The sequence below is a fragment of the Dryobates pubescens genome, chromosome 8 (genome assembly GCF_014839835.1).
Source record: "Dryobates pubescens isolate bDryPub1 chromosome 8, bDryPub1.pri, whole genome shotgun sequence".
Taxonomy (NCBI): Eukaryota; Metazoa; Chordata; class Aves; order Piciformes; family Picidae; genus Dryobates; species Dryobates pubescens.
Window position 1 is genome coordinate 2,775,357 of NC_071619.1, and position 21,684 is coordinate 2,797,040.

At 46.2% G+C, this 21,684-nt stretch overlaps 2 protein-coding genes across 2 annotated transcripts in view; one reads left to right on the forward strand and one right to left on the reverse strand.

The window, feature by feature from the left end:
* Positions 1-857: 857 nt before the first annotated feature.
* DENND10 (DENN domain containing 10) lies at positions 858-12,152 on the reverse strand. Its single transcript, XM_054163839.1, has 9 exons — positions 12,074-12,152; positions 11,284-11,480; positions 9,957-10,036; positions 8,097-8,245; positions 7,430-7,541; positions 6,968-7,068; positions 4,752-4,859; positions 3,374-3,468; positions 858-2,394 (listed from the first exon to the last, which is right to left on the reverse strand). Exons 1-9 carry the CDS (start codon positions 12,117-12,119, stop codon positions 2,218-2,220), a joined length of 1,065 nt encoding a protein of 354 aa, XP_054019814.1. The 5' UTR covers positions 12,120-12,152; the 3' UTR covers positions 858-2,217.
* A 3,925-nt stretch (positions 12,153-16,077) lies between these two features.
* The window catches only part of EIF3A (eukaryotic translation initiation factor 3 subunit A), a 39,392-nt gene continuing 33,785 nt past the window's right edge, over positions 16,078-21,684 (forward strand). The window contains exons 1-3 of the mRNA XM_054163379.1: positions 16,078-16,432; positions 20,298-20,488; positions 20,673-20,809. Coding sequence (XP_054019354.1) covers positions 16,384-16,432; positions 20,298-20,488; positions 20,673-20,809 — 377 coding nt within the window. The 5' untranslated portion in view covers positions 16,078-16,383. The remainder of the gene's footprint in view (positions 16,433-20,297; positions 20,489-20,672; positions 20,810-21,684) is intronic.

Sequence of the window (21,684 nt, forward strand, 5' to 3'; positions counted from 1 at the left end):
CCTGTTCAGGCTTTTTTTCTTGGTGAAAGACTTCAGTTTCAGTAGGTCAGGAATGGAATTTTCAGCATAGGTTTACAGTTCTGCTCTTCCCACTCTGGCAGAAATCCCAAACCAGAGGCAGCAATACTAAAGAACCATGATGAAATAAACATTCATGGGCAAAGAGGAAACAAAACAAAACAAAGCACAAACCAACCAACCAAAAAAAAAACCCCAAACAAACCAAACCCAAGACCCAAAACCAAACCCAAATGAAACTCCAAACTCAACCCAAACCCCAAACCAAATGAAACCAAACCAAAACCAAAACAAAACCAAAACAAAACCCAAGCCAAACAAAACAAAACCCAAGCCAACCCAAACCAAACCTCAACCCAACCAAAACAAAACCCAACCCAAGCCAAAAAGCCCAAGCCAAAGCAAACAAAACCACCACAAGAAAGAGCTGCAGAGCAGTTGCAGGTAAGCAAAGGCAACTGCAGTGTGTTTCTAAGATGGAAAACTAAAAAGCAAACAAAGCAAGCAGTCTCTTCTGTGTTTAAACTGCAGAGTAAGTGTTTGAAGTAGGTTTTTCCACCCCTGAAAATAGGGGATGGTTCTGAAGCACTTCCATTTCCTGACAGTAATAATGGCCCCTCCTAGACATAGATGCCAAACCCTCATCCATGTTCTGAAAGGGATGCCTTGAATGTGACACACAGCAGGACAGCCCTTTCTCCACACCCAGAGTGCTTGCACCTAGTTCCTGGTGAGCTCTACCAGCCTCAGAACAGCAAACATCCAATGATTTAACAATATAAATATCCATGTACTAAAGTTTTAATCACAAGTACAAAACCTCTATGTAAAACCCCACGCTACAGCCTAACTGTACAAAGGCCAGGGGGAAAAAAGGTTGTTGGGTTTTTCCTTACAGCAAAGTGCTACTGCAGAACTGACTGATTTGCTGGGGGCATTTCTGAGGAAACACAGGCAGCTTGGCTCAGAGCACCTTCCTGCCAAGACTCTAAACTCTTCTCAGAAGATTACAAAGCAGTTAGTTTCAGGCTGCTCAATGAAGACAAAGAAATTAATCTCTCATGCTATGGCTATGCAACCAAACAAGTAGGCAACATTTCCTTTTGTCTAAACTCTTTCCAAGGTGTCACTTGATCACTCCAAACGTTTCCATCTGGATTTAATCCACACAGAGCACCGCCAGCTAGTGCCTGTGTTACAGCGCGAGCACTTCAAGAGGTTGATGCTCTCACTGTGGTACTTGGATGTTTGGACATTTCCAGGCCATCAGGCTTGAACTCAGCTGATTTTTCTGTCTCATGATCAGGAAGGAGTTGTCAGGGGTCTTCTCAGCTGAAAACCCCAACAACTTTTTAAATGACTGCAGCAGCTGCAGAGGAGCACTTGTCTGACACCCCCCACCCAAGGAGGTCCCATCTTACCTATAGTAACCCTGTCCTCCCTTTCTTCCATCAGAGGCATGGGACAGAGAGAAAGGGGGGAAACCTCTAAGGCAAGAGTCCAAAAGAGGTGCTCAGCTCCCACCTGAGCTTTAAAATACCTCTTCCTTTATAGACTAAGGCTACCAAGTTAGATTTTCCCAGACATCCTTTTCTGGTTTCCCCCACACCTAGACACTTGCAAAAGAGAACTTCTCCATTTATTTAGGGTTTCCAGGTATCAGGCAGTGCAGAGCAAGAGCAGTTGCTGACAGGTTGGCATACCTGGAAGCCCAGAATGAGCACTCAGACCAGCTAGGTGTTCAGTGTATCCCTGTGCAGAGAGACTAGCACATCCAAAATGTGCTGGGTTCACACAGCCTGTGTGCTGCAGCCCATGTTCCAGACCCCAGGAAGACACTTAAGAAGAAGAATAGAGCTGTCTGACATCTGGGACCTGCAGGACAAACAGCTGCTACAATAATGTCTGGCAGAGCCTGGACACACAGGCACATGCTACTTGTATGTGCATTCACATTGTGATATGAAGTACAGGAGCCATGTACAGAAATTGTAGCTGGGGAAGATGACCACACCAGGAATGTTCCCAAATATGCCTCCCTATGTTCCACATCAAGCTCCAGCATTCTGCATTATATCATGGTAAATAGGACACTTACTCTTATACCTTTGAGTTTTCCATATAAAAAGCCAGGTATACCTATCTGTAGGGCAAAGAAAGTGTTTCTGAACTGGTCCATAATGCTGCAGTGCATCAAAATCAGATTTTGAGCATTTGCTCAGCAGCTGCTAAATGAAAAAGGAAGTTTTCTGTAGCTGGTGGAAAGCGCTTTTGCTTCAGGGCCTCAGCACTGAGGGCTGGTCTTTCATGGCCATCAGAGACTTCAGAGAGTGAGGCTAAAGTAGCCAAGATTTCTTTTGTCTTCAGAGAAAGGTCCTTGAAGAACAAAAAAACAAGCAAACTATTAGCAGGCATTGTAAATGTTTCAGCATGCACTCAGTAGAAGTGTATATATATATATATATTTAAATAAATAAATAGAATAGAAATTAACCAGGTTGGAAAAGACCTCAGAGATCATCAAGTGCAACCTATCACCCAACACCATCTAATCAACCAAACCATGGCACCCAGTGTCCCATCCAGGCTCTTCTTCAACTCCAGGGATGGTGACTCCACCACCTCCCTGGGCAGCACATTCCAGTGGCCAATCTCTCTTGCTGGGAAGAATTTCTTCCTAACACCCAGCCTGAACCTCCCCTGGCACAGCTTGAGACTGTGTCCTCTTGTTCTGGTGCTGGTTGCCTGGGAGAAGAGACCAACCCCCACCTGGCTACCACCTCCCTTCAGGTAGTTGTAGACAGCACTGAGCCTTCACTTTAAGGCAAACTTGCTCTTGGGTGGTGTTGAATAAAGAGAGCACAGCCACTCCACAGGCTCCTCTCAATGGCCTAACTGAGGTCTTCTGACTAAGTCACTCAGTTGTGAAGTGTCTAATAATTTCTTGGCTAGGGGAGGAAGTGAAAAAGCCCATCATGATAAAAGTCAGGCTGGCTGGCTGAGAACTCATTTCTTAGCTGGATGTTTCCAAAGGCACTGACAACACTATTGCCAAGGTCTGGGGCAAAACACATCCTTTGTAGAATAAAGCTGGGACACGAGTTTTTTACTGGAAGCCTTCTACCCAATACAACTCCTGAAGTTTCTTCAGCAACGTGGTTTACCAAGAGATAATACCAACCAAGGGTGGCACCCTTAAAAGCCTGTAATAAGAATAAGAAAGCTCATGTGTGAAAACACTGGGGGTAGAAGAGCCTGACTCTTAGGGACACTCTTCCTTCTACTCCCCCACTTCCACCAGGATTCAGTGGTAGGAGTCATTTAACTCATGTGAAAATAAACCCAGAATACTAACCTTAATGACTTGGCTGTCTGACTTCTCTGGATCTTCTGCAGATTGAACAATCAGTTGTCCAATCTCCTTGTGAAGTTTTCCCATTGTCATTGCCTCTGAATGCAAAACCAAGCACAAATTCAGACAAAATGACTGTTTCTGTGACATCTAGAAATGCACAGGAGTAACAAGCTAAAACAAGGAGTCCTCTTCATGACTCCCATCTGAGAGCTACTGGCAAAGGCAGTGAGCTGAGGTATCCACAGCCATGCTAGCACAGGCAAACTGTCTGCTTCTAAAGTGGCCCCAAGTAGATGACAAGGAACAGCAAGATCATAGAACATAAGGGATTGGAAGGGACCTCCAGAGATCAACCAGTCCAAAACCCCTGCCAAAAGCAGGATCACCCAGGGCAGTCTGCACAGGAATGCATCCAGGTGGGGTGTGAAAGTCTCCAGAGAAGGAGACTCCACAACCTCTCTGGGCAGCCTGCTCCAGGGCTGTCACTGGAAGTTTTTCCCTCATGTCAAGGTGAAACCTTCCCTGTTCAAGTTTGTATCCATTGTTCCTTGTCTTACTATTGTGCACTACCAAAAAGAGCTTGGCCCCCTCCATTTGACACCCACCCCTCAGATACTGATAGACATTGATCAGATCCCCTCTCAGCTTTCTCTTTTCCAGACTAAACAGCCCCAGGGCTCTCAGGCTTTCTTCATAGCAGAGATGCTCAAGTCCCCTAATCATCCTCATGGTTCTCCATTGGACTCTCTCCAGAAGGTCTCTGCCTCCCTGGAACTGGGGAGCCCAAAACTGGACACACCAGGTGTGGTCTCAGAAAGGCAGAGTAGAGGGGGAGAAGAACCTTAGACCTGCTGGACACACTTTTCTTGATGCACCCCAGGATACCATTGGGTCTCTTTGGCACAAGGGTACATTGCTGTCCCATGGAGAACTTGCTGTCCATCAGGACTCCAGGTCTGTGTCCATGGAGCTGCTTTCCAGCAGGGCAGCCCCTGACCTGTCCTAGTGCCTATTGTATCTTCCCAGATGCAGGACCCTGACAAGCAACACACATCTCCCCTTTCAAAGAGCCCCCAGTCTCTAAGTACTGACTGTTTCCTCAAGACTCATGTGGTATCTCTGCATTCAGCTGAATGCCTCTTCCATGTAACTCTCTAATGCTGAAATCTCAATTGCACACTTACTGGAAGGCAAAGCATGCCTTCTCAAACCTCAACTTTCACCTGCTCTCCAGGATCTCAATAAAACTGAAAGACCAAAGCATGGACTTTTCAGGACCTGGTTGGAAGAAAGATCAGGACTGCTTGATCTAGAGTGAGGTTCAGCAATGACTCTCAACCCTGGAATAACAGGCCTCTAAACTCAGAAACCAACCAACCTTTTATTCGAGGGGAAACTGTGATCTCAGTGTCTGCCAGATTCACATACACATCGTAGAGGTCTGGTCTGCTGCTCACTTCAGAGTCTGTGAACCCAGCAATGTAACCTACAGAGCAGAATTGTGGCAAGATTAGGAGCTTCACAAACAAATCCCAGGCAGCACAGAAAACCCCAGCCCTAAAGCCTGCTCTGAGAGTATTTGACACAATATCCACTGGATCCAGGGGGTTGCTCTCTTGATGCTATCAGCTGTTAAGTAAGAATGTGTGCAGCAGAATGCTTCACTTCCAAGGAGCTTCAGAATCAACCTCTAAAACTGCCCTGAACATGGATGAACTGCTAGCTCCATAGGCAACATGAAAATTCTTACAGACTTGCAATTTTACTCTCCTCCACTTGCTACCAAAATTATTCATTTGCAGATGACAAAAGCCACTGGACTTCCTCTTTAGAAGAATCTCCACTCCAGAGCCACTTGTCATCAAGTCAGTATTAGATTAGAACAGAGGAACAAAACCAGGACTTGTTTGGTTTTTCACTTACACTGTGCCAAGTGAGCAAACTGAGAGCAGCTTTTCTCTGTGGAAGGTATTTAGTGACCTGAAACAAGCACTGCTGGCAATGCAGTAAAAATAGTGAAGGTGAGCAAGCTCCTTGCTCATTATTCTGCATAGAGAAGCCTCTTAATTGCTGCACTGTCATGCTACCCTGTGCTTAAACAGGCCTCATGCTGGAGACAGCAATGTGTCACAGATCAAACTCCTGCAGAGCTGCTGAAGTCTGCCTGTGACTAGGAGCCACAGACATCACTGCTAACAGTCAGGATAAAAGTCTGGAACTTCAGAATGAGGAAATAATAAATAATAATATATATATTTTTTTTAAAAGTAAAATTAAAATAGCAAAATAAAAATAAAAAGTTTTTTAAATTAGTAAAAACGTCAAAGTAAAATCAAACTAAAGATACAAAAATGAAAACATGAAATAAATAACTATTTTAAAGGTTAAGAAATCATAGAAATCTTAAAATCATAACCATTAAAAAATAAATAATAAGAAGAAAAAGAACAGTGAAGGAAAAGAAATCTACAAAGGAAGTTCCTAGCTATGTGTAGAAGTTGGGAGACAAGTAGATAACCTAAAGTGAGCTGCTTCTGCACAATAATCACAGTATCACAAAGGTTGGAAGAGACCCCAAGGATCATCAAGTCCAACCTGTCTCCACAGACCTCATGACTAGACCATGGCACCAAGTGCCACGTCCAATCTCCTCTTGAACACCTCCAGGGATGGGGACTCCACCACCTCCCTGGGCAGCACATCCCAATGGCGAACGACTCCCTCGGTGAAGAACTTTCTCCTCACCTCCAGTCTAAACCTCCCCTGGCACAGCTTGAGACTGTGTCCTCTTGTTCTGGTGCTGGGTGCCTGGGAGAAGAGACCAATCCCTTCCTGGCTACAACCTCCCTTTAGGTAGTTGTAGAGGGCAATGAGGTCACCCCTGAGCCTCCTCTTCTCCAGGCTGAACAACCCCAGCTCCCTCAGCCTCTCCTCACAGGGCTGTGCTCAAGGCCTCTCCCCAGCCTTGTTGCCCTTCTCTGGACACGTTCAAGTGTCTCAATGTCCTTCTTAAACTGAGGGGCCCAGAACTGGACACAGGACTCAAGGTGCAGCCTAACCAGTGCAGTGTACAGGGGCACAATGACTTCCCTGCTCCTGCTGGCCATACTATTCCTAATGCAGGCCAGGATGTCAGTGGCCCTCTTGGCCACTTGGGCACACTGCTGGCTCATGTTTAGGTGGCTGTCAATCAGTACCCCCAGGTCTCTCTCCGTTTGCGAGCTCTCCAGCCACTCTGACCCCAGCCTGTAGCTCTGCATGGGGCTGCCCTGGCCTATGATAATGAGACTTTCCACCTCTGCACACACCACCAAGAAAGCCTCAGAGCTGCTTTGTACCTGCAGTTAGGGCTAAAAGTGATGTGGATCCACCCAGAAATAGCAGCTGAACCAAGCTACCTTCTAGCACACCTGTTTGGTCAATTTGCTTCTTCTAAAGCAAATGATGTGGCTGAACTTTGAGCAATGGCATTAACAGCAAAAGAACCATTTTTTTCCCTCCTCAAAGAGCAAGACATTGCAGGGAAAATAATAATTTAAAAAAAAAAAAGCCAACAAAATTTCATTTCAGCTTCTACCAATAAGTTGTTGGTACCTGTGCAGGCTTTTAAGGCTTCCACTTCCTCCTCATGTAGATGCACGTATGAGTGCAGAATTGACCAGTCTTGTCGATGCCACACTAATGCAGGCAAAGTCCTAGGGAAATGAGATCAGGACTTGAAACAGCAGAGTTTTACCTACACTGATTGAAGATTCAGAGTTGGAAATGCATGTCCTAAGAAACAACTAGTACGAGGTCTCAGCACGAACTGCTATCAATGGAAGCAATTTATCGCTTGTTCCAGAGCTGCAGCTCTCTGAGCTGACAAACATCTGGCTCAAGCAGGATTGCAATGAAGGCAATTCATATTAAAAAGCAGTAAACAAATCTTGTCTTTAGTATTTTCTTCAAAGAAATGTATTTTTTTCTCTCTAAACTGTGGACCTTCCTCTCAAGGGAGGATCCAGGCTTGCTGGACTTTTGAGGTGGGTGGGGATGTAGAGATTGACAAAGTACCTGGTAAACTCCTGGACAGCTTCTATTCTAGGATGGTATACTACAATTCTCTTCTTCAGCATCAGTGCTGTATATAAGATAACTGTTTCCATTCCAAACTGAGATACTATATCTAGAAAAGAGGGGAGGAAAGTATTTTAGAGAAGATATACATGCTGGTATGAAAAATTGTGGGTTTTGAAGCAGCACAGATGATAATGTTAACACTGCTTGCTTCAAACTGGAAGAAGCTGGATGTAGGTTAGACATTAGGAAGAAATTCTTCACCAGGAGGGTGGTGAGGCACTGGAAGTGACAGTATAACAGTATCACAGTATAACTAAGGTTGGAAGAGACCCCAAGGATCATGGAATCCAACCTGTCTCCACAGACCTCATAACACTGTGACATTGTGATACTATACAGTAGCATTTGCTCAAAGTGACTGCTCAAAGAAGCTGTGCAAGCTTCTCTGCAAGTGTTCAGCACCAGGTTGGATGAGACCCAGAGCAACCTGCTCTAGCAGAAGGTATTCCTGCTCATGGAACTAGATGATCTGTAAGGTCCCTTCCAACCCAAACCATTCCAGGATTCTATGACCTCATTTACTTCAAGCACACATGAAAACTGGATTGTATCTTATATTGTACAAAAGAAATCAGAACAGAGACTTCTGCTACTAATTAACCTTTGATGGAGCCAGCAAGATAAGCCTTCCGAGCATCAAAGTCCTTGCTGAGGAAGGATCCATTTTCTTCACTTTGGCAGATCCCCTTTGTAAGGACTGCAATGTAGCTCTCCATCATTTTAACTGGACTTCCATGCTTCAGGTAGATTCTGGGAGAAGAAAAGAATCTGTATTTTGACTGCAGTCAGTGCCAGCAGCATGGAAGAAAAGAATCACAGTCTGCCAACAGCAACGTTATTGGCAACAATTGTTAGTTTGGACACCTGCTTGAGGTTTTAAAGACTAAGCTAGAAGTCTTTCAACATGCACACAAAACCCTGCCTGTCTCCTGGGATAAAAAACCTACTGTCTGGTTTTGAGTTTCCTTTTTTAATGGAAGGACTCATATTTACTAACATAGAAACACATGGGCAGATTCAGATTGGATGTGAGGAAGATGTTGGTCCCCATGGGGGTGGCAAGACACTGGCACAGGCTGCCCAGGGAGGTGGTGGAAGCCTCATCCCTGGGGGTTTTTAAGGGCAGGCTGGATGTGGCTGTGAGCAACCTGCTGTAGTGTGAGGTGTCCCTGCCCATTGCAGGGGGGTTGGAACTAGATGATCCTTGAGGTCCCTTCCAACCTGACAATTCTCTGAAACAGCACAAAGGTGTAAGCATGTGTCCAGGCTAAGGATTCTTGGCAGACTTGGAAGGTACCTGCTTTATGAAAAAGCAATGCTACAGTGACTCCTGTTAATGAACACAGATCATTTATTATTCAGGGCTTTTTTTTTATCCAAGGATCACTAGATCTTCTTCTGTACTCTTTGCTAAATGATAAAAGAAAAATGATAAACATATGTCCTTGATACTCATTAAAAAAACCCCACAGCCCTAAGACAAAACAACCTCACACCACCAAAACCCAGAGACACACACACTAAGCCATTTCACATGCTAAGGCAGTTCAGTTACAGTACAAAGCTGTCACACTGGAAGCTCAATTACCATCTTTAGAGGAATCAGTCCTGGATTTGAAAACAATTATTAGCTGCTAAATCAGCAATAATGTGATCCACAGTAAATCTAATTGTTTTGTGTATCAGTGGAAAAGTATGATCTCAGTTCTCCAATACCCTGTGGGATGCTTGATGGCACTCCCAAGTCTGTGACAAAGCAACCTCATAATTGCATCCAAGTAGCTGCAAAATCTCAGGGAATACTCTTGGTATCAAGAACTGGGACCCAAGTAATTTGGGAACTGAAGGAAAAGCAAGGAAAGATGCAGAGAGAGAGCACAAGAATTGGGACATGGAGGAAAGTCAGTAACTATGACATGGGAAGGAGAAGATGGCAGAGGGTTGGAGGAAGGGAGAAGAGCAAGCCAAAGACCTCAAGAGGCTGAGGACTCTCGTTTTCCTAAAGGAAACAAAACTGTCCCTGGGTGCTGTACCTGTTTCAGAAAAGCTGCAAGAAGCACCTGTAGTACAGATCTTGTGGAGGGCTGCAAGCTGTCCACCATACACACAGTGACCTTTGACTACACAACACTGATTTCTCCCCAGATATTTACCCTTTAAAAAAGTAAGTTCTTGGAGAAAATGAGTGTGTGAGTGGTGGGGGGGGTGGTGGCATGAGTCTGGAGAAAACACATTAAAACCTACCTGGGTATCTGATATTCACCCAGCACATGCTGCATGAACTCATGCCAAGCTCAAATCAAAGACTTAAATAATCTGATTCACTGTTTGTAGGACTTGAGTTTCCAGCAGACCAAATGCAAACACAACACACTGAAATGTATTTTTCTGTTGTTGTTTTCTGCCATGGCAAGATCTCAACATACAGCCAGCAGCACCTCACACCAACTTTTATACAGACCTACAGAGTATCCTAGTGAAGGCTGCATATTTCTCTGGGTTGAAGTCTTTGGCCATCAGAACAATGGAGAAGTGGGTCACCTACATAGGACACACAGAAGAAAATACACACCTTATTTAATGACCCCACATGAAAAGTCTTTTGTTGCCTTACTGAACTTACTGCAGTGCTCTTAACAGGGTGATTCAACTGGAGGGAAAAAAAAGTAGTGAGTGAAAGCAGCAGATCCAAGCTGCTAGCTCCAGAAAAGGCCTGGTTAATAGATTTCTGATGTGAATCATTTCCACTGAGTCAGCTCCAGTACACATTACCTTTTGCTCAATCTGCTCTCTACGAGTTGCTTTCCTTTAATCTCACAAGATTCTTTTAAAAGAGAGGAAGGCATCTTTCTTCCCCATAGCAGGTAGGAAACTTCCAGAATTTGCTGCCAAAGGAGGCTGTGGAAGCAGGCAGCCACAACATATTTAGGAAGAGATGGGGAGAATGAAAAAAACCCACCAGCAGCAGGCCCACAAACAGAAACACTCTGTGACTTCCTTAATTTGATGATTGAGAGCTGGAACAGTGTGAGACTAAAAGCCTGCTGCTGATGACCAGGCTCACGTGTTCACCTTAAATAGCATCTTCCATGGACACTTTCAGAGACAGCACTGGGACACACTAGCTCATTATTTCCTTTTTTTGGTTTTACACCTTTAAGGCCAAGATGTAAACTCAGAATGAGTAAAGGCAAGCAACACTCTGCTGTGGGCATTCAAATTGCCACACTGATCTTTCTCCTTAACAATATAGCATGAAATATGAAACCCAAATAAATGTTAACTGACAATGTAAAAATCATCATAACAGGGAAAGTACAGAAGAGAGAAGCTCTTTGCAGCCTTGCAGTCATCAATGCAGCAGAAAAGGAGGTACCTATACAATTCAACCCTTTGGGGAAAAAAATAATCAAGTTTTGTAAGAGCAATTATTTTTGACACTACCCAAGACTGGTTATAGAGCTTCTCTGGTTAGACAAGGGAAATGGCTGGGTGTGAAATACAAAGTGACCGGAAATAATGGCAGGAAAACAGCATTTCCATTTTAAATACAAAAAAAAACCCCTAAATTGGGTAATGAGTATTTGCAGGCCTCTTGCAATCCCACCCAATACATGTCTTGGTGAAAAACAAAACGTGTGGACTGTTAGACCACTGGGTAACAGCTGCCTCTGTGAGCACACAAAACCTCACACCCCTTCCTCACAGCACACCACAGGCAAAGGCAGAGACAACTCTGCAGAAGCCTCCCCTGTGCATGCCTGAAAAAGCAGCCATCCAAGTCTTACCTTTTTCAAGGCTGGAGAATCTTGAACTTCCACAGTCGTGATGTAAAACCATGACCTTTTATACTGGCCAAACACGAAGGTATGAAGCAATTTGTTTTCATCTGTCAGGCAGCACTTTCGCAGCAAGAGAGTCCTCAGCTCAGCTGTTACGGACGGATAACACCAAACCCACAAAGCATCTCCGTTGGTGTCTTTTTCTATGGTGGAAAGATGTTCACTGTGAGAATGCCAAACAGCAGCAAGGAAGTAAATCGATGGGTTAATCAGGTTTGTTTCCTGGAATCAGATTAAAATTCCACCTTACCCTGACCCTACACATACAGTCCTGCCGCTACGGTCTAGGCTGCAGGGCAGCACTTGTGCTACAGGTTTTATTCTTCAAACGTTAATAAACGTCCACTCTCGGTCTGCTTCAGGAGGTGAAAAAAGCACCAGGAGCTTGAATTCATATAAGCGAGGTACAGACCGACAAGCACCCAGACCAGCTCACTGATGACCGTCCCCAGTATTCCCAGTTTTGATTTCGCAACAGAAGCCTCAGAAGCCGTGAATTCCAGACGCTCTGGACGAGTTCGTTCTGCAACAGGCACACCGAGCGGCCGGTCTCAGCGAGCGGGCATCCCTTGGCACAACCGGAGGCTGCCAAGCGCCCGGCCGGCACAGGCCCGGCGGCCGCAGCTCGCCGGGGCACTGCTACCCGCACCCCCGCCCGCCAGCCCCGAGCCCCGGCCCGGCCCTCCCGGCTGCCCCCCGCGCCCCAGCCCGTCCCTAGAGCCGGCGGGGCCCTCACCGATCAGCCCCACGGCCAAGAGCAGCTGAGCCTCCGGCTCTGCCATCTTCCGACCCCCGCCCCGCCGCCTTCCGCCCGCCGCCGGCGCGGCCCCGCCTCGCCCGCGGAGGCGCCGCCCGCCGCGCCGCGCCGCTCGGCCCCGGCAGCCATTTACTGCGCGCTGCTGCCCGCCCAGCGGCGTGGTGTCGCCTCGGGTGTCTCCCTCACGCTTGCTCTGGTGCCCGCTGCCTGTTTTCCAGCGCTAACTGGGGATGGAGCCCCTCTGCTGAGAGAGCAAGGGTTCATCCACCCGGAGAAGAGAAAGCTTCGGGGAGACCTTCTTGTGGCCTCTCAGTGCTCCAAAGGGGCCTGGGAGAAAGCTGGAGACAGGCTTTTTGGCAGGGCTTGTCGTGACAGGAGAAGGGGTGATGGTTTTAAGCTGAAAGACAGGAGATTCAGACTAGATAACAAGGCTGACAGTCTTTACAGTGAGGATGGTGAAAGGCTGGCACAGGTTGCCCAGGGAGGTGGTAAATGCTCCATGCCTGGAAACACTCATAGAATCAATAAGGTTGGAAAAGACCTCAGAGATCATCAGGTCCAACCTAGCACCCAACACCTCACGACTAACTAAACTATGGCTTCGACTGCCACGTCCAATCCCTTCTTGAACACCTCCAGGGACTCCACCACTCAAGCTCAAAGGGGACTCCGAGCAACCTGACCTAGTGGAAGATGTCCCGGCTCACCGCAGGGAGCTTGGGCTACGTGGCCTTTAAAGGTCCCTTCCAACCTGAATGATTCAATAATTCTATGGGGAAAAAAAGACTTTAAAAAATGAAAAATGTCTTTCACTGGCTGCATTATCTTGTTCTACAAGAAAGGAGCTTGCTGCAAGCTGAAGGTTGGGTCTTTTCTCCCAAGCAGCAAGCAATAGAACAGGAGCAAATGGCCTCAAGTTGAGCCAGGGGAGGTTTAGGTTGGATATTAGGAAAATTTTCTTCACTGAAAGAGTTGTTGAGCACTAGAACAGGCTGCCAGGGAAATCACAGGATGTCAGGGGTTGGAAGGGACCCAAAGAGATCATTGAATCCAACCCCCTGCCAGAGCTTAGGTCACAGACAGGCCTTGAAAGTCTCCAGAGAAGGAGTCTCCACAACCTCTCTGGGCAGCCTGTTCCAGTGCTCTGTGACCCTAAGAGTAAAGAAGTTATTCCTCGTGTTGAGGTGGAACCTCCTGTGCTGCAGCTTACATCCACTGCTCCTTGTCCTATCACAGGGAGCAAGTGAGCAGAGCCTGTCCTTTCCCTCCTGACCCCCAGCCCTCAGATATTTGTGAACATATATTAAATCCCCTCTCAGTCTTCTCTTTTCCAGACTAAAAGCCCCAGGTCCCTCAGCCTCTCCTCCTCAGGCAGTGCTCCAGTCCTTAGTGGTGGATTTAGCAGTGTTAGATTAATGGTTGGACTCTATATCTTAAAGGTATTTTCCAACCAAACCAATTCTGTAAGTCTATGGTTCCACAGAGTCATAAAGTTGATTTTCATAAAGTCATAAAATTAAAGCACACACATTTAATATACTTAGCTACCATGTAGAGACATGAGGAGTCAGACCATAAATGGTGCTCCTGACACAAAATGCTTTGGTTCAAGCCCGGAGGGCTTTCAGGAACTTCAGAGACTCAAAGAAGCGGAGCAGGCTCCCGAACAGCAAACGCTGCTGTAAAATGACAATGAATACCAGGCAGCACATCTGCTGTGCCCTGCCAGCACACAGCTGCTCCTGCAGAGAAGGCTGCAAGGCCTTAGGACAGACGCTGGCTCCAGTGGCATGGCACAACGAGCCTGTGGATGCTGGGGAGCTGCCGCCCAGGCCTGGGTGGTGTCTCTGGTACGCATCTGACCGATTCTACGTTAATTTTATGAAGACAGGTAAAGGACTTGTTCAGCACTATAAATAGCTTAACAAAGACTGCTGAATATGTTGCTGTGGTTTGAAAGAGAAACGAGCGGGCTGCCAGAGCAGTTCAGGACATAGACTATACTAAAAGACTGCCACACAAATCAATAGTGTGGCCTGATGGAGAGCACTGTACAATGTCACTGGATCTCAGAGAGACCAAGGACACAAGGACATGGAGAAAATCCCAGTTGAAGAGATCTTAAAAAAGCAAAATGGCTTTTGCCCTCCCTTTTTTTTTTCATCTCTAGAATGGAGGCTCATACAACAGAGTGGAAAGGGATCAGTGTTAACATGGATGCACTGATGGTGCTAAACCTTCAGTACAGTGACTGTGTCTTTCTTATTCTTTAATATTTTTCTGTTTAGCACTAAACTGTGATTACAAGCCAACGTGAAACATGAATCTTTTAATTTGTAAAATGTTTATGAAGCTTTTCTGGCAGCCATTCATGGTTGACATAGCAGAACAGAAATTCAAAAGACAAGACAGGCTGCCTTTGCTCTTTGTCAACAGACTTCTCCATCTACCTATGTATTGTTTGAAAAGTCAGACATACTTAAGAAACAGACAGCTGGGTCTGCAGAGGGTCACAGCTACAGTCATGGTGTCACAGGATGACACAGGCTCACAGGATGTTAGGGGTTGAAAGTGATCTCAGGAGATCATCAAGTTCAACCCCACTGCCAGAGCAGGACCACAGAATCTAGTGCAGGTCACACAGGAATGCATCCAGATCGGTCTGGAAAGTCTCAAGAGAAGGAGACTCCACAACCTCTCTGGGGAGCCTCTTCCAGTGCTCAATGACCTTCACAGTAAAGTTCTTCCTCATGTTGAGGTGGAACCTCCTATGCTGTAGTTTCTATCCATTGCCCCTTATCCTATCCAAGGGTGCAACTGAGCAGAGTCTGTCCCCTCCCTCTTGAGTCCTAGCCCTCAGATGTTTATAAACATCTATTAAATCCCCTCTCAGTTTTGTCCAGACTAAAAAGCCCCAGGTCTCTCAGCCTCTTTTCACAGGGCACTGTGCTCCAGTCATTGATGATCCAGCTGCAGAGGTCTGCATCCCTGCCACAAGATTGGAAAGCATATTGAGTTCAATGCCTCATGCAGGCATGCACCATTCTGGTGTTTACTCATCCAAAACACCGTTAGTCACATATTCACTTGCTGCTGTCCTACTGCTTTTGTTGTTGCTGCTATAGGGCTTCTGTGTGTAATTCACACACCTTTATATGGCTTCCACCGACTCGCCATACCCCAAGAGACATTTTCACACCAGTAGCTTTGAAAAAATACACAGTGGCACTCGTGGTTATCACATGGACATTCCGTTATTGCCATTAATGTTGCTCTTAAGGCTTAAGAGGAGTAGCTGAGTTCCTCTTTGATAGTTTCCCAAGGTTTTTAAGGTGAGGGGTGCTGAGGCAGAGGATGACGACGTGCACGCGGCAGAGCCTTTCTGCAAGTCAAGTGCCTGAAGGACAATTTGTGAACTGGCTGAACAAGTTGTGAGGAGCAAAGGCTCAGCACAGACGATGCCTTCTTTGCCAGATTGTTATTCTGTGTTAGATTCATAGACTCATGGAATAACTTCGACTGAAAAAGACCTTTAAGATCATTGAGTCCAACCCTTATCTGATGTCTGGTACGAAACCATGTCCCCTAGCACCGCATCTATGTTAAACACTCTTGTTCGTGGTCATTCAACTACCTCCCCGGGGAGCCTGTTACACTATTCGATAACCCTTTCTGTGAAGAAGTTTCTTCTTACATCCAACCTAAACCTCTCCTGCTGCAACTTGCGGCCATCTCCTAATATCGCTTGTTACTAGGGAGAAGAGACCGATCACCTATCTTGCCACAGGCTGCATTCTAAACCTAGTGGATCTAAAAGCTCAAGGCTAAGTTAGCCAAACGGCTTCGTGAAGCCTCACGAGCTGGCTGTTCGTTTTGGAGCAAGCCCCGGGCAGTCCGCGGTGGCCGGCCCCTGCCTCTGTGGCACCTGTTCGCTCTCCAGCTAGGACGGCCAGACCAGCGCGGGATGTTACTTGGACACTGACAGCGAAAACCAGCCTCGCCGTTAGCCTGAAGCACGGCTCTTGGGCGGAGGGCTCACCGAGCAGCCCGCGGACCTTCCCCGCCGGGAGCTGCCAGCGCACGGCCAGCGTAGTGCCGGCCGCCGGTCGCCTGACATCGGCCTCACGGCGCCGCCGCCGCCCCGCTCGCGCGCCGGGAGGGGTTCCGTTTCCGCCGACGTCAGCGCGCGCGGGTGAGGGGCCAGCCTCTCTTTCCGGCCTCGCAGGCTGCCTGGCTGGAGCACGGAGCGAGCCGCCGCCGCCGCCCTGTGAGGAGAGGCCGCCGCCATCATGCCGGTGTACTTCCAGCGGCCCGAGAATGCCCTCAAACGGGCGAACGGTCAGTGCGGGCCACCCTCCCCTCGCCGCCGGTTCGCCTCCCGCTCCTCCAGCCGTGGCGGGCAGCGTGCGCCGCTCCTCTCTCCCTGATCGGGCCGGCTGTGCTCGCCCCCGGAGCCCCTGTGCCGGCCCCTCGGTGCGAGGCCGCGACTGGCGTTTCTCTGGCGCTGAGGAGAGGCCTCGCAGGAGCGGCGCGGCGCCGCCTTGCCGTGAGGAAATGGCCGAGGCCTACCGGCGCCGGCCGCGCCGCATGGCGGAGACGAGGCCCTGGCCGTCGCGGGGAGCGGGCCCAGTCCGGCTCCGCCTCCCTCTCCCTCTCCTTCTCCCTGTCGGGGCCCCTAGCCGCCCGAGGGCGGAGGCGGTGGGCAGGCTCTGGGTGAAAGGGGGAGTCGCGGATGCGAGGGCCTGTTATGCCGAGGCAGCGTGGCCCGGGTCCCGCGACTTCTCCCTTTGCGGCCCTGCGACTGCGGGAGCCACGGCGAAGTCGCCGTCGTCCCCGCCGGCGGCAATGGGCTCGGCGGCTTGGCGAGAGGGGTCCGAGAGAAGTCTGGCCTGTCATTCCACTCTGGGACGATTTCACACCCGGTGGGATCGCGGATCCAGTTTTTCCATATGGACTCTGTATTCAGTAGTCCCATCCTTGATGTGACTCTGGTGAGAACGCGAATATTACTTGGACGTTGCACAGGATGATGCATAAATATAATAGGAAACGAGGAGGGCTGTGGTGTAGCTGTCTCTCGCTGATGGCAACATACAAAGCTGGACGGGTTATATTTATCAGCCATCTCCTTTCAGGCTAAATATATGGCTTTGACTCTTTTTTTATAGTATCCTTTTTAAGCACTTAGCAAGGCCTTTTAGAGCCTTTATTGTTACAGAGCTGATTGCAGGATGACACTTAATGTCATCCAAAACTTACACGTGATGTACACGTCTTGAAATGACAGCTGAAGAGGCCAGTCTGGGGATTGTGAATAATCCAAGTACTTGGTGTTTTAACTGGAAAGTGTTAAAGTATTGTACATTCTCAGGATTTCTAATCTCAAATCTATGGTAAAAATAATTCCCACCAAGTTGAAAGATAAATTCAGCTTCAATCAGTTACCACAGATAAAATTGTGTTTTTAGCAGTCCTTCAAAAGATGCATGTAACTTCAGAATTTGTAGGTAGAACAAGTTGCAGTTAAGTGGTGAGCAAATTGCATCGCTGGAATATTGACCTTAAACTGTTTGGATCTGATATTTTATTGTTACTTTCTTGATATTGAAGAAACAGCTGTAAATTCCTATCTTTTGCACTGCTGCAAGAGTACTAAATTCTGATGAGCTGAAGGATAGGAACTGAAGGGGGTGTTCTGTGGACAAACACTAGCAATCCTGAATCTTGGTAGACATGGCAAGCCTCTTGGAAGCTGCAGGGGTTCTATCTCACCATGGCCAAGTACAATAAAGGGTGAGAACTTGTACCTAAGATGGATTATATGTTGCAGGGAGCAGTTTAATGTTAAGCTGATGTTTCAAATTTCAGAGCATTCAGGGGCTTCCAGAGTCGCAGTGTTTGCATTTTCTAGGTTAAGGCTTAAGTGATCATTTAGGAGGATTTTATGCTTCAGGTTCTCAGTGGCCACAGCATACATAAGAGATGTTTGGAAATAAGAACTAGGATGTATCTACAGATACACTGGAAAGCTTGTTTTTCCTTATACATGATAAATGTAGGTCAAAGCCAACCTTTAGCTATTTTTAAGATCTGTCATTGCTTTGTACTCAAGGATGTAATGCAACTTTCAGGAGTGTTTTACTGTTGCAGGTGCTGAGGTTGCCCTCTGTTAGATACTTGATAACCCATGACACCTTTGTCACCTTCCATAGTGATGTACATTTTCTCAGCCTGAAAGCTCAGCTTAATTGGTGGTTTGGGTTAGCAGTAGATCAGTTTTTAATGCGTATCAGTTCTTTTCCACCCAGACCTTCAGTTGCCATTTTGGATACCTTTTAGCACTTAAAGAGGCATAACAGTAAGAAATAGGAGGGGGGAGGAAATAATTCTGGCAGCTACTCAGGAGCTAGGGGTTTCTGCTTTGTTTCCATAACTTCCAGTTGCAACTGCAAGACATGGTGATGTGTGCTGTATTTGAATATTTAGGCTCACTTTGTATGTGCTTTTACTACAGAGTCTGTTAACTCAGCCTTCATCATTTGACTTACTCGTAAGAACTTGCCTGACCAGACTTAATTAAAAGTTTCAAACCAATATGAATTAATTTTGTGCTCTGTCCAGCTGGCTATCGACCACTGGCCTTGTTTCAGGATTAAACTTGCCTTTCAAGTTGAATTTCACAAAGCAAAAAATGTAAAGCTGAGCAGTAATTGTCTCAAAAGCCACACTGAGATAGAGTGGCAGTGTAAATTAAGGGATGGAGGACAGCTTTATGAAAATTCCCTTGGCAGCTAAAAACCCACTGCTGAATACTGTCACGGGGTAACCTTCATTATCTGTAAATGTAACACTGTGTTTTCTAGAAAGGAATTTGCTCATCTTATGCAAGCTCATTATTTACATAAACTAAGCCCTGGATATGTGCTTGTGTGGTCCTTAAACTGAAACCACACTCCTGCTTTCAAAACAGTATCTTTTAGCCATGTTTAATTTTGATTCTAAGATTCCAAAGCCCCCTCTAATGTATGAACACTTTGAGCAAGCTCCTACTTTATTCCTTCCTGCTGTCATTTCTTTAAGGAATGATGTGGTTTCCAAAGTACTTCATGGGGAATACTGGCTCCACCCCTCAGCCTTTGAGAATAAACACATTTCCTTGTAGCTGTACTCAACTTCTCTTTATCTTTTAAACCTGTTTGCTTCTCATTCCCAGCATTCTTTCGGCTTGCTTTTCTTCAGCTAGGAGTGGGTTTATTGTAGGGCCTGTGTGTGCGCTGGTAATTGGCTGTGCTGCTTGCTTGTGGAGGCTTTATGTGTTTTATACTGAGTAGACTGCATCACAGATGGGAGTTGCTGTGATGCTGAGAGATTGTGTTAGTAACATCAGCTGCTTAGGGCATGAATAAGTGGGGCACTGGTTTCAGCAGCAAGGCTGATTCAGAAAATGTCTGACCCTTCAATTGGACTGTCAGCTTTTAGTGCCAACTCTTCTGTACATCACTTGAATTTAAAAAAAAAAAAGAATCCAGACAACTTATCTGACTGATGTTTCTTTCTCAGCATGGGGCAGGGTTTTTTTCCTAATTCACATTCACTGAATGGTTTGTGTCTTGTTAAATGATATTGGTAGGTGCTGTGTTACAAGCCCTGTGTGTATTTGTTTCCCTTCTTGATGAACTAGCTTTAATGTGGGATGTAGCAGCAGAACAAGAGGATACAGTCTCAAGCTGCATCAGGGGAGGTTTAGGCTGGATGTTAGGAAGAAGTTCTTCCCAGAAAGAGAGATTGGCCATTGGAATGTACTGCCCAGGGAGGTGGTGGAGTCACCATCACTGGAGACTGGATGGGGCGCTTGGTGCTGTGGTTTAGTTAATTAGATGGTGTTGGGTGATAGGTTGGACTTGATGATCTCAAAGGTCTTTTCCAACCTGGTTAATTTTATTCTACTCTGTATGAAGAGCCCAGTCATGCCTTGGTGGACTGAGAGACATCTCTGCTGTCCTGAAATGTTGATGTTAATGGAGAGGACTGTGTTTGTTGGCCAGTTTATGTCCTTGAAAGATTGCCACTGCATTTGCATTTGCCAGCGTTTTGGTATGGGCAGCTGACCCAGCCAGCGGTGAACTTGACTTACATTCTAAAAGCATAGACCCAGACATCTTCTGGTTTGCAAGTCTTTTGCTAACTGGGCTTTCACTTTCAGAATTCCTTGAGGTGGGCAAAAAGCAGCCTGCCCTTGATGTTCTCTATGATGTTATGAAAAGTAAGAAACACCGAACATGGCAGAAAATCCACGAGCCCATCATGCTGAAGTACCTGGAACTCTGCGTGGATCTCCGCAAGAGTCACCTGGCAAAAGAAGGCTTGTACCAGTACAAGAATATTTGCCAGCAGGTATGGCTTCTGCATTTGGTTTTGCTTACTTTTAGCAAGCATGGAATATGTCAGCTGATACGTTCTAGAAGTAACCAATTGGTCTTGAGTTAGAATTAATCTGCCCTTTAGATGTTCCTACATTTGAAATACTGGCTGCCTGGTGTGGGTGGAAACATCTTCCCATTTTCTGCCTTTGGTGTAGGTGAACATCAAGTCTTTAGAGGATGTTGTTCGAGCCTATCTAAAATTAGCTGAAGAAAAAACAGAAGCAGCTAAGGAAGAATCCCAGCAGATGGTACTGGACATTGAAGACTTGGATAACATTCAAACTCCAGAAAGGTAGGTGACCTCCCTTTGAAATGTAGTACAGTATGCTTAGTTTCATGAAGGATCTTGGCAGCTCAGAGAACTGAGATACAAAGATGATGGATTTGAAATGGAATGCTAAAGGTGTTTAGAGGTTCTAGAAGTAGGAAGAAAAAATAGGAATCTTGCATTGAACAAAATCCTAAGTCTTGAGTAAAGGTAAGTAAGGAGGAAAGAATACAAAATGTAGCTACAATGAAAGCAGTTCTAGGAGTGGAGTCACCACTTTCTAGGATCTACTCATGCCTGCACCTGTAGTGGTATTGGAGAGTTGATGATTGAAAAATGCTTGTTATCAGTTGGTGTACAAATGCTATTAATTATATCAGGCCAATTTAATTCCTTTTAGACCAGTTTAATGGCTGTGTATGATAACCTCCAATCTTTCTGGCCACATTGTGCATGTACAAACAAAAGGAAATGTTACATTATTCTTGCCTAGGTAAGTGATAAGGGAACAGCAGACAAAGAAAGTAAATTCAGAGTGTTATAATTAATTGGGTAGATCATGAGAAGGAATGGAGAAAAGGATCAGTAAAGCTGTTGATACCATACCAGAAGGGGTGTTTGCAGTTAAATTGGAAGGGGCCTAAGGTGTTTCACAATGAGGAACTGATGATGTGTCATGACAAAAGGAGATATGGGAAGCAAGAGTGAAATTGCTGGGAATACTTTCAACTAAAATCTTGGCACAGAAACCAAAAAAGTTGAAGCTGTATCTACTGATGATAGAAAATTGGAAGAAGTTATCAAAGTAGAGAACATTTTGTCTTGTGTAGGCGACTGTGAGAAATAGTTATGATAATCAAGTAATACTCAGACATGGAGTAGAAGGCAGTGGGTATGCA

Excerpts from the sequence above, each read along its gene's own strand:
- DENND10 (XM_054163839.1), bottom strand. The coding sequence starts at position 12,119 with ATGGCAGAGCCGGAGGCTCAGCTGCTCTTGGCCGTGGGGCTGATCG. Across the intron at positions 11,481-12,073 it reads CTTGGCCGTGGGGCTGATCG|AAAAAGACACCAACGGAGAT; the intron begins GTGAGGGCCCCG and ends TTTCCACCATAG. Across the intron at positions 4,860-6,967 it reads AGCCTTAAAAGCCTGCACAG|GTTACATTGCTGGGTTCACA; the intron begins GTACCAACAACT and ends TCTGCTCTGTAG.